Source organism: Nasonia vitripennis, chromosome 3 (genome assembly GCF_009193385.2).
Source record: "Nasonia vitripennis strain AsymCx chromosome 3, Nvit_psr_1.1, whole genome shotgun sequence".
Taxonomy (NCBI): Eukaryota; Metazoa; Arthropoda; class Insecta; order Hymenoptera; family Pteromalidae; genus Nasonia; species Nasonia vitripennis.
The window spans coordinates 23,071,865-23,084,860 of NC_045759.1; the positions used below are offsets into that span (position 1 = coordinate 23,071,865).

General features: G+C 46.5%; 1 protein-coding gene across 3 annotated transcripts; it reads right to left on the bottom strand.

The window, feature by feature from the left end:
• Positions 1–844: 844 nt before the first annotated feature.
• LOC100118694 (polycomb group protein Psc) lies at positions 845–8,883 on the bottom strand. Of its 3 annotated transcripts, none has more exons than XM_016983388.2 (4): positions 8,179–8,883; positions 6,694–6,868; positions 5,803–6,311; positions 845–5,651 (listed from the first exon to the last, which is right to left on the bottom strand). In XM_016983388.2, the coding sequence occupies exons 2-4, from the start codon at positions 6,842–6,844 to the stop codon at positions 4,026–4,028; spliced, it is 2,286 nt and encodes a 761-aa protein (XP_016838877.1). In that variant the 5' UTR covers positions 6,845–6,868; positions 8,179–8,883; the 3' UTR covers positions 845–4,025. The 3 variants fall into 3 exon arrangements, with proteins under 3 accessions (XP_016838877.1, XP_016838876.1, XP_016838874.1); XM_016983387.2 differs by having other exon boundaries at positions 8,555–8,882; XM_016983385.3 differs by lacking the exon at positions 8,179–8,883 and adding an exon at positions 6,996–7,223.
• Positions 8,884–12,996: the final 4,113 nt, after the last annotated feature.

Below are 12,996 nucleotides of genomic sequence, written 5' to 3' on the forward strand. Positions count from 1 at the left end.
CCGCGAGCCTACTGGTCGGCCCCGAGAAATATGCGCGAGCGCCAGCCGATCGATAATTGCAGGATAAATCAGTCTGCTCCGTCGAGAGAAAACTACTCCCTCTCTCTCTCTCTCTCTCTGCGGATTTTGCGAGAGAGACTGTCGCGCGGGTTCATCGCTCCGAGCGCGCAACGTAATATTTATTACTTGAACCTTTATTGAGCAGTGGAACTGATTAGGCGGTGTTTTAGCCTATATCGATCTTCAGTGCGGGGTTAGCGCGGGGAACCGGATGATTTGTTTTGGATTTTTAATGAGGCTGCGATTGAGCGGGGGTCATTGTATATTTAACTTGTTGTTATAAGCGTCGTACAGCTTTAGCTCACAGTTCTAATTCCGCCTAGCTCGCGGGACGAAATTGAAACGGATTAATAATTCAATGCGGAGAGATGAGGGGATTAATTATGGACAAGCTGCGGAGATGAAATTTGATAAATCGGTTTATACGTAACGTTTATATAAATGCGGAGTTGAATCGTAAATCGGTATTAATGAACGAGAGGAAACGGTTATAATGGAATATGAGCGTTAAAAAAAATCGAGGAATCGGTTGTAGAATATTTATTAAACCGAGACTCGAGAGTGAGAGCTCCAATTGTGTTAATGCGCGCGGTGAACTCGATAAAATCGTTCGCCGCTGATTGTGATGGACGTGCGATGTTGTATAGGACTGTGTAAAAGGCGTTTAAACGTCAAGCGTCAAAAATAATTGGGTATCGTTATCGTTGTACGTGAAAAAAAAAAAAAAAAATTAATGAAGGTGGTTGGTTACGTAACAAAATGACGCACGCTACGCACAGTCGTGTATTACATGTGAAGAGAATATTTATTGATGATTAATCATTGTGTATTACAGAGGTCGTAAGGTACGCAGTAGGTAAAACATAACAATATAAAGTAAATTGCAGGTGAAATCAAGTAGGAGCGATAACTAATCCCAAGATAACAAATAAAACAGACTCGCACATTTCTATACATGTATATATTATATTATACCTTTTGACGCGCGCCTCGCGTCTAAATATAGACAACAATATGTTATAATATCCGCCGCACCAACGACAAAATTGATCGATTGACAGTATATTATGATAATGACGAATCACTGTTTATACATACTTGTATGCGACCACACATCCGTAATCAATCTCGAAACGAAAAATTGCACTGCTCGATATCGATCTTATAAATTAGAGAAAAACATAAGGTAAACTTTTCAATTATAATCAATTCAACAAAATACTACTTTATATACGTGTCCACATATGCGTCTATCGTTATATTATATATTATTTTAATAATTAAAAGAAAATAATGATTTTCTATACACAGATACAGTTTTGGTTTTACTTCATTCAACAGACGATATGGAAGCTCAGGGATATATGTTACGATACACCGATGCCTTTCATATAACGTCCATTTCTTCGAAATGAAGATAAAATCATCATTAGCTTCGTCGCCAGACTCGCTTTTCAGCAGATCTGTTAATTGCAACCTAATAGGTATCTTCGATAATACACAACACAAGTGTACATATAATGCAATCGCTATAGCGTACACACTACGTTTGCCGACTATTTATCGCTTTCATTTTAAAAACGAAAGTGGAAATACCACGAGGGTTAGAGTGTAAAAGACTTCTATGTCGTATGTTATATTTATATATGCCATTATTATCTAATAGTTACGGTAGCTCTTGTTCTCTTTTTTGATTTTGTAGTCGATGAAATCGTTTACACAAGGACGCGCAGATAATAATATAATATCGTCTTATAGTCTACACTGCAGGACGTTATACATTATATATGAACATGATCAGTCTATATAAAATCGATGGGTTTTACAAAGTTGTATGTGGGCAGTTTTATTACAATCACTTTTGTTTCATTTTTTTGCTTTATATTTCTCGTGTTTTAGTTTCTTTTTTGTCGTGTCCGCTGTAACCGACTGCACGCGTCCGCAATACAGCTCAATGAACCTAATAAGCAGCCTTGTTTAGAAGATCGTCGACGAGTGTGAGCTTCGCGCAAAATCAAGAAAAGAAAATAAGGCTTAATTGCACGCCAACGTAGTTTTCTTAGAAATATTATAAAAATAAATTGTGCACAGCTATATTATCAAGGACTTTGGTAAATTATACCTATATACGCAGTAAGACAGTGTGAAAGGAAACATATTATAACTGTGTGTGTGTGTGTGTGTGTGTGTGTACGTGTATGCGTTCGTTCTAGAAGAGACACTTTTTTCAGGATGCGTGCGCGTGTTTTTTTTTCTTTTGGTTCTAGCCTCCATTGAGTTACAAAATTGTCTATATTGCACTCCTTGTATAATATTATCGTTAAAATAAATATACGCGCGTCGCGTGAACACAAAAATTTCAAGATTTTTCGTTTGCTACTGAGAAAAGTATATGTGATAATTATAACGCTATATATGTAGGTATATTATATAATGATAAAAATATTTAAGGTTGGTCCAACTGATCATTGATATCGACGGAGTCATATATAAGTGCGCTCCTGTCGTCTCACGACTTTTGCGCTTCAATCGATCAAGTCCAATATACCCCAACTAGTCGCGGTGTACACGTGTGTGTCTATATTATATATATATATATATATATATATATGTATATCATAAAATTGCACTAAACATTGCACGTTCGTGTATATATATTCTCCCTCTCCCATACTCTCTTTGGCATCTCTGAGGAGTTCTCGCCTCTCTTGTTCATCTCTCCACTGTACAGCAAGGGTAAGACCAACTGCGCAGCTATAATATGTATATACTATTTCATATACGCAGCTCACGAAAGTACAAACGACCCGTAGTAAAATTTTTCTTAAAAATTCGACAACTACTTTTGACATGTTTTGCTTAAAATTTCCTTCCTCTCTCGTTTTGAAAATGAAAAACACCTTCCCATCATCCAATAATGGAACGTTTTTAACGATCATCTCGTGACTTCGTACCTATACATATTCTCTCGTCCGCGGTGCGTGTTTGTGTCGATCTTTTCTCTCTGCTTCTTCTGCCTATATATGTGTATATAGTGTGTACATATATATCTACTTATCGCTTACACGCTAATCGTTACCTGCATCTCTGGCACGGTTATACACCTATATATAGGATATGGATGAGCGCCAGAAGGATATATGTATGTAAAAACATCGAGTATAATATAAGTCCGATACTCTGAGCTAACTTGGTTCTTTTCCGATTCTTTTTCGCACTCACGCATAAGTCGATCTTTATTCTCGCTCTTGGTGTAACAAGATATGCCCGAAGGGGAATTTTGTGCTTTACAAAATAGAAATTCTCGCTGGGATAACTCGGCGCTCTCTCTCTTCTTTGCTTTCGCGAGGAACTGTTCAACTTTTAGGAACGAGTCAGTGAATATCATGCGGTGCCAGAGCGTTCGGTTATGTGTAGCGGATTTTTCTCTCAGCGCATACCCGCGTCCACCCCCGAAGCATATCCGTTTCTGATTTTATATTAATTATATAGTTTACAATTAGCCTCCGAGACGTTTGTTTTGTGACATTTTCACGCCTTTAACGATGTCTATATCACAATTTATTCGAACCCCAGCGTTTTTATCGCAGGAAAAAGCAGAAATAATTTTTTTTTTTCAAAATCAATATAAAGCATCGAGAGATTGAATAAAATAAATAGGGTGCTTTTTACCATGTGAAATATGCTCGAATGAATAAAATACGGATAAAATTCGATCGCTATTTTGCAATAATATTGAAAATATGTCAAATGATCAGGAAGTAACTATACCCTCCTCCCACTGCATATTCTATAAATACATTATATTGCACAAGTGACTCGCTAACCCTTAAGAAAACTCTCGACTCGAAAAGTAAACCCACCCGCCACATCTAAAACGCGATTACGTAGCATACAAGGGAAGAGTGGAAGTGATATAGCCATTAAAGAAATGGTGGTACCCGCGAGGTATCATTGAATCATACTTATGGAGGCTGGTGAGCGAGATTGAAGAAGTTGCCCCGTTGGTTTCGGTACTGCGAAGCGACGACAGCCTGGGGGTTGGGTATGTGCCTGACGCCGATGTTGGGCTTGATCTTCATGCCGAATCCCGTGATCCTCTGGTGCGGCTGGGGTATTCTCAGCGCCACCTTGTTCGCCATGCCACTCGTACCACCTGCCGGACTGCCCATGAAGTTTTGTGGTAACTTTGCAGCCTTGTCCACGTGAGGATTGCCTCCCAGCAACGAAACCGCGGCGTCGGACAAGGTTCTCAGATTCGTGTCCTGGCTCTTCCTGGGCTCTTCCTTGGGCTTCTCCGCCGCCAGCCTGCTAGCGCTGTTTCTCAAAATACTGACCGGTTTGTCTCCGGGACCAAGTTTGCTTACCGTCAGCTCCGGCACGCTGGACGATAGGTCCAGAGCGTTGTCCTTTGAGACATTGGATGGGCTGCTGAGGTCCAACGGCGACTCGTACTTTCCACTGGGGAAGGAGCACGGCGCGAAGGTGACGTTCTGCCTCTTGACGTTCCTCAGAGGCGTCAGTGGCGGAGGCTCTTTTCTCTTGCCGCTGGTCGTCGTCGGCGTGTCGCTCCTGGGCGTGGAAGACGAGGTGGTTGTGGCGGCACTGGTAACTTCCTTGTTGTTGGACATGATGCTCTTGAGGGTGTCGCGCATCTGTTTCTCCGCCAGCAGGCTGCGAACGCGATTGGCCTTGCTCTCACGCAGCTGTTTCTCCAGCTTCTCACGTTCCACCGCGGGATCGGCCTTGTCCGTTGCCGATCTGGCTGGACTCTTGGCCTTCTCCTGCCTGGTCTTGTTGGCTTCACTGATGGCCACGAGTCCTAGTCTGCGCAGCACTTCTTCGTTCTTCGGTGGCTCCTCCTTCTCGACTTTGTCGTTCTCCACGGTGGCGATCGGTGCAACCGGTTTTTCGGGCTCTGTCGGTTTCGCTGGAGTCGCGGGGACGGCGATCGGCTCGGCGGTCTCCGTGAACTCCTTGTCCGTGATACTCTTGACCTCCTCGATAATGGGACCTGGTTTCGGCGCTCGGTTCTTGGGTTTCGTCTTGTCCTTTCTCACGGCCCGCACGTGCAGCAGCTGATCCTTCGACTGACTCCCGCTACCGGTATTGGAGGTGACCCTGGGCGGACACGGTGTCAGGCGGACCTTCAGCTTCAGTAGATCTTCTCTCGGCGTGGTGGTGATCTCGGCGATGACGCGCTTGTTCCGGCGCTTCTTGCGTTTGTGCTGATGCTCGAGCTTGGGTAACTTTGCCGATTTCTGCCGATCTTGGAGACTGGGCGGTGGATCAGGTGCCCGCATGACCGGCGTCACCTCGCAGCGAGGCTTCTTCGGCTCGGAGCTTGAATACTGATCGACGACCGTTGTCGTGGTCGTGGGAGGCGTCGGTCTGGGAGTTTTGTCAAGGGGATCGGTACGCGATATCGCAGGTTTGGGACTGGGAGGAGGTGTGGGTGGCCTCTGGATGTTCTCGATCGCTTGGCTGCTCGTATCGGTCGTCGTGGTGGTACTGCCGCTGCTCGTGTCGAAGCTATCGCTCGTGGGTTCGTCTATTTTAGTGATACGGTATAGGAGTTTCATCGGGGCTTCCTGGAATTAGACAAGCCACGAGGTTCGCGTTGAGTAAATCGCGTACGTGAGGGTAAAGATGTACAAGGGGGTAACGATCGCGGGTTAATTCGACATTACTTTTCGTACTACTGGGTCATTGAGAATAATAAAAAAAATCGGTATGGCTCACCCTCTTCCACTCGAAGATGCAAGCGAGATCCATGAGCGTCCAGGACGGATCGAGAACTTCCATGTCGCTCTTCAAGCCACTGGCCTCGTACATCATCTCGATCTTGTTGTTCCCGCACTGCTGACCTTTGCCCTCCGTATCGTCCCAGCCCCTCTTGAGCATCAGCAATCTTAGCAGGTGCCTAACGGTCACACCGGCAGGACACTTGAGGTACCTCGTCGATCCCTCGCTCGTCGAGTCCAATTCGCAGAGGCTCAGGCTGACTAGGTCATCGAAGCTCAAGTCCGGTGCCCCGAGGGGCAACTGTGTCAGACCGCCGGCGCACTGAGGGTTCACCTGACGGAAGTGTCGGCGCCGTTCTTGCTCCGAGCGGAAGAGACCCGGCACTACCAGGTAGACCAAACGCTGCAGGCCCACGTCCGCGATCGGCGGGTTGAGGGCACTCGCGCTGCAGACCGGACAGGTCTTGGGACCATTGTGAAGTCGGCGCAGTATACAGCCGCGGCAGACTGTGGACAGAGGGGGCAAAAAAAAAAGGGTGGACCTTTTATTGGTATACTGTGTGTTTGCGCTGCTTATGGCGAACAGGTAGAGGATTTTTTTTTCCTTTATGGGTGGCCGTTCAAACATCGTTAGCTCGTCGAGGTGACTAGTGCAGGTGCAGCGAAGAAAAGTGCGGGAAACATAGAGGATGAAAGTTTTTACAGTTCGAAGTGCAGGTATGATTTTTGTGAAACCAAGAGTTATAGGACTTTGGAAGGCTAATCAAGCAGGCGTAAAAATTTACGACGAGGGATCGCGAATGTGCGTAATTGAAAGAAAAAAAAAAAAATAAGCAGTTTGCAAATTTGAGTGACACAATGCAATATACAACGCATGCCGTATACTAACAGGAATGCAGGCACTCGACGAGTGTCGTCGCGTCGATAAGGTATCCCCGACAGAGCGGACAGACGATGTGATCGTTGAGATCCTTGACGAGGGGCTTGTCAGCGCGCTCCTTCGGCCCACCAACGCCGACTTCTGCCTGTGGTTTCTCCATCTCTCCTCGTTCTGCAACTACGCCCTGGAAAACAAGTTTTTGCACACCGTTATACACACAAGTACTCGTGTCTCGTTTCCTTCTTATGAGCTACACATTCGTTAAACGCAACAATTCGAGACGCGAAGAGACAAAAAAAAAAAACATGTACCGCGAGACGCATAATAAATCGGAACAAGCGCGCGTTCGTGCGCTCGAGGCCGCGTGCTCGGGCACGTAGGCGTATCTTCGTCCCCGCGGCGGTGCACCGCTCCACTGGCTTCTCTCTCGCGAGCTCTCGACAGACAGAAAAAAAAATACGGAACTCGAGTTATTGCGAAAGAATTCTGCTTCTCGATATAAATATACTCTCTCTCTCTCTGTCGGGCAGTCGTGCGCGTTCTATATTTAATACGCGTGTACAGGCTCGTAATGTGTGTATAGTGTATGCGGGGGGGGGGGGGGGGGAGCCGCGCTAATCAACATCCGAGCGCGGATGAAAAGAGCGCGCCGGATATTATCGAGCGACGCTCTTGCGCACGGGCTTATGGATGTATAGCTATATACAACAGCGAAAGATGCTGTGCGATGCCGACATCTGTTCCGCGCGCGGATGATGCACTTTATCACACAGCGAAGAGGGATCTTTGTCAGTGGAGTGTTTGTTTTGACGGGGAATCGATCGCCTCCCCCCCCCCCCCCCGTTCGATTGTCGGCGATTTATTGACTGTGGATCGATTTTCCCGATGGGTTGATATTAGTTGTTCAAGAATTGCTTACTTTTTAAATGTCTTATCTCGCGATCCTAACCTCAACACCGTATACCCCCAGAACAGCGCGAATCAACAATCGTCTATTACGTTGAAAAAAATGTAAAAAGTTCCAAGTCTCCTCGTAAACACGAATTCTCTCCGAAAATACGATCCACCACCTTCTTGGCATTCCAGGAACGTACAGCCGTCCAAAGTGACTCTTCGAAAAAACAAACAAACTCAAAAAAAAAAAAAATGAGAAATCCCACCCACCTCTTAGCCACACGAATTCCCGGACATTTGTTTACTTCCAACGACTCGCGTCGCTCCGAAAAGAAATTTCGGAGAGCAGTATAGATATCCCGCACACTCGCCGGGCATTTAAAAGTCACGTGCGTCAGAGCGAGACCTCGTATACCGAGCTATATACCCCCACACGCACACACTCGCGCTACGAGTCATCGTCGATCCCTATATACACATACAGCTATATACATAGGCCGCGCGCGTGTTCTCTCGCCGAATTCTCTCCGACCCATCATCGCGCGCACAGCATCTGAGCAGCAGCAGAAGCAGCAGAAGAAGAAGTAGGAAAAAGCTTACCGGTGTGTGTGTGTGTAGAGCAGAATAGCCGAGTGAGAGAGAGAGAGAGAGAGAGAGAGAGCGCACAGTTGCGAGGAAGAAGAAGAAGCGACGTGGCAAGCCGCGAGCCGTATATCTATATATCTGGTCGTATAGCTCTCTACGATTACCACCGCCGTCGTCGCCGCGGCACAAAACACACAGACACACAGTGTAGTAGTAGCACGACGGCGGAGTGAGAGCAGGCGGGCGAGACTTGGCAACAGCGCGAATGCGCGCGCGCGCGTAAGAGAGAGAGAGAGAGAGAGAGAGAGCGACTATGGCAACGTTTCACGTCCAATATCTGGCAACGACGTCGCCGTATACCATGTTACGATAGCCTCTCTCGCGGACGCACCTTCTCGATGCAGCAGCGCTCCGTCTCTCTCGCACTCACTGCGCGCTGGCACAGTACAGGGCGTCCGTCGCTAATCTCTTGTCACGAACTATCCAACTCGTCGCGGCTCTGTAAATCAGCGTCCAGCAAGCTGTACAGGCGACTCGTCCTCGGCTCGGGAAAAACACACGGCACAACTGCACTTCCGCACGCGGGGAAGACGAGCTCGCTCCAGGAGTCGAGAGTCGCGCAATCGTCGACGTCGGCACGACGCGCGCAGTGTGAGCCGTCGACGCGGCGCGCTCTGGCGCTCGGTGGCTATCTGCGCTCGTTCTCTCGCTGTGTGTTGTGCTCGCTCGCGGCAGAGCGGCGCTCTCTCTCTCTCTCTCTCCTGTTTGCGCCGCGCGGCGAGAGAGATATCGACCCCGCCTAAGCTCCGCCCGCCGAGCGACGGAGCCGGCCGACTTGTGCCGAGCTCGAACGCGCCTCCTCCCCCTACCTCGCTTCACTCTCTCTCTCTCTCGCTCGCTCGCTCAGTACCTATATATACAGATATATAAGTGCGTAGCTGCGTGTGTATAGAGATGCTGATGGTAACGCGCTGCGGGAGTTGAGGTGCCCCTCGTACCTCACCCCCGCCCACGTCGAGACGACCTCCTTCTCTCTTCGGGCTGCCGAGGTGTACGAGTATACGAGTGTCCGGAGGTGTGTGAGTGAGAGATACCGAGCGATATATAGCTGCGCTGCGCGGGTGCTCTCTGCTCGCCTGTGCACCGAGTGGTGCCTTTCTCTGCGTCGGTGAAAGAGCAGGCTATAGCGGCACAAGTATATAGAATCGGGTATACCTGTATATATATATATATATATATACTTGTATATATAAAGCCAGAGACGATTGTTGTGTATATGCTGTGCGCTAACATGTCCGACGAGTCTTATACGTACGTGTGATCGGGTGTGGCCGATGCCTCGCCATTATACACTATATATATATATATATATATATATATATATATACACTTGGCTCATCATCGAGGACGAGGATTTCGGAGCGATGACGTATAGAGATCTCTGGGGCGATAATGCGCTGATGAGCTGTCACTGTTTATGCTTCGTTATATTGTAAACAACTGCGGAAGCGGCAGTTCGTTGCGATTGTTTTATATACGCAGGTGGCGCTCGTCGCAGCCAAATAACCGCGGGAGGGCTTTTTGAGAGACAGTTACCCACGTGATGATCGGTTATTCGGCAAGTCTTGGAAATGGTAATGCTGATGCCTCAGTCTGCAGTCTCTGAGCGTCTGCGTGCTAATACCCGGAAAGGCATTACGAGACAAAGTTGAGTGACTGCGGATAACAAACTTATTGTGTAATACGTGAACTTACACAGCGAAAGTTTGATATTTCGTATAGCGTAGTATACCAATAAACAGGAATCGAGAGGCGAAAAGCTTCGAATCGACGCGACGCGCTTTTTATTCTGCGCGCGATGCTCTTTTTCGATGTTATGGACCAAATTTAGCTCGTCTATTACTCTTCTCAGGTCATGTATTCAGAATGTCTTGCTGTACCTGAACTAATATATATATATATATATATATATATACTATTTGATGAGCGGAAACGCAAATTATTGCGCGAATTCGCAGCGTCAAGTTTAGTTCTCGCGGAGAATCGTTAATGTTAAGGTGTATTAATTATACGTTAACATGCATGACAAGCGAGATGATTTACCTATAAGTTTCCGACTTCCGATCCTTGAACGTTTCGATAATCCTGATTTACATAAAAGATCCGCCGACAGATTGAGCGAATCGAAGATGACAATGAGTAGATTCTAAAAGTAAAACGACATGTGCACGCATGGCGACTCTGATATGCGTATATATATATAACATTCATGTATGCACGTCAATCAAGCTAGAATAATTATGTAATCGCTCATTTATAATTTAGAATTCTTTGAAATAAATGTATGATTTAACGATTAATATGAACGATGACGTAGCGTATAGAGATTTCAGATTCAAATTCAAAACACTGTTCGAATTTTCCAATCAAATCCGTCGCCGTTAAAGAATTTCCCCGCGTATAACAACTTATATATAGCACGCGCGATTAACGCATGCATATCCACTGCATGCGCGCATATAGCATTAATTGTATAGTGCATAATACGCAATAATGAACATTATCGACCATTATTATACGTGTTCCATTTTCGCAGAGGCGCCACACGATAGCATCAGCGAACTAATTATTCCTACGCAATGTTCCATCAATATCGGCATACGCGCGCCATTTAAACGATTTTAAAACCTAAATATATAAACAATAATTAGCTATTCTTTCGCGATGAAGCATATACGTCGACGGCTTAATTAGTTGGCATATAGCGAACGGGTACGATGGGCCGAAATGATCATTACAGCAGCGTATATATCACGCGAAGGTCAGAATTTTTTTCCGGTATATATCGGTGATCGGTATCGATACGTGTTTCAACAAGCGGAGGTATATATCTTCCTATAGAAAACTGGCAAACAAGTAATAAAAAGGCACAGGGTTTATACTGCGAGATGATTATGACGGTTTTCACTGCATCAGAGTATCATAATGGTTTATACATTGACACTGGGCCCATAAACCCGAGTGGAATTATATCGTGGGCACAATTATCATTCAATTTCACATTTTTATATATCTTAATTCTGTACACTTGAAAGGAGGATTAAAATTCAGCGGTTGCCGTTTCTTGCGACCGTCGAAGCGCGCACGACCCAACGGAAAGCTATAACTATATTGGCGCTATGATTATTATTGTAAAATTGATAAAAACAGATAATATGAGTAAATGCCTAAAGCAAAAAGCGTAAAAGTACTATAGACCATCTGTAACCATACGTTCTTAACTAAATGGGAGACTTGCACGCGACGCCTCTTCCTCGCATTCGACAGCCTCGGCAAAATTGCAAAGCCGAAAGAACCGCCGAGCCTCTTATATATAAACTCGCATACTCCTACTGTTCTTTCAGAATTTGCTTATATTCTTCAAGACCAAAAGAATCGCATTGCCAATCAATTACCGCCCGTATACAAGTATAAAAACCCGTTTAATCCCGACTTCTCGGAACTTCTCACGGCATATATATGCGCTTCCAAGAAACTGCCCGTCTATATCGGCGCATGTGTATTATACATAATTGTAACTATATTACGGAATCATCTACTTTGATATATCTATAACATATAGGTAAAACAATCCTCGAGCTCTCTGTCGGGGTAAAGGCGTATAAAACGCGCAAAGAGCTCAACTCCCTCATCAACCGAACCCCGTTATATATACATCGCGACAATCGAATTCCGGAATCGATCCCTCGATTCCCAGAAAATGGCGCGTAACCCTCGCAATTCTCCCCAACTCGCTCAAGCTCGCTGGAGACTCGCAAAAAAAGAAGCTCATCTCTCAACGAGCACACGCACACAAGGATCGCGGGTAACACAAGACAAGGGGAGTCGACCCGCCAGCAGCCAAGACGCCTCGGCTCTGATTGGTCCTCGGGGTTCCCCAACCCCTCGATGGGTACGCACCATCGCAGAGGCGCTTCTCTCTCTCTCTCTCTCTCTCTTAGTCCCTTGCACACGAGGCTGAGCCCGTTCGATCCTCGCTCGGAACACAGCCGGGACTCGCGGAGCGGACTCAGCATCGGGTGAACGGGACACGCTACGAGAGAGAGAGAGAGAGAGAGAGAGCTATATAATCTTTTTGGCCAATTCCCCTCGTGCGCGCGATTCCGGAGGCGCAGGTACCGATGGGAGCGCGAGAGAGGAGAGGTTCGGCGCTGATTACGCCGGGGCTTTGTGCCGTCCGTAGGGAGATTTATTGTTTCTTCTCGCTGCGCTGTTTTTTGCTTTTTCTTCATCCTCCTCTCTCTCTCTCTCTCTCTCTCTCTCTCTCTCTTTCTCTCTAACTATTCCGCAGTGCATTTCGGAGCGAGGCTGTTTCTCATTGCGTAACCCCTACTGCCCCAAGTGACTCAGACTCGGCGTATACTGCAGCAAACACGTTTACAGCTCTCGAGCTCTCCTATCAGCCCGGAAAAAAGCATCCACGATAATCCCTCTCGCGCGCAGACTTTCGCTCCTGTATATAAAAGAGCAGCAAAAAACTCGGCCGACTCTCCCGTATAATAATGATTCTCTTACGCACACACAGCCGAGCGGCTCTCCCCCTCGCGCGCGCCTCGACGAATCCGGCCGTGCCCAGGACTTTTTTGCACGCCTACGTGCACGCACGCGGGGAAAAAAGTGCCGCACGGAGGGAAGGGGAACGGTTATGTGCGTGTGTGCGTGCGTGTGTGTGTGTGTGTAATGTGTATGCCGAAGCGAAAAAGCCCGCGTTTCGTTTCTTTCTCTGTAAATGACACCTATAGCTATATATATAGACACACGCACAGTCAGCTA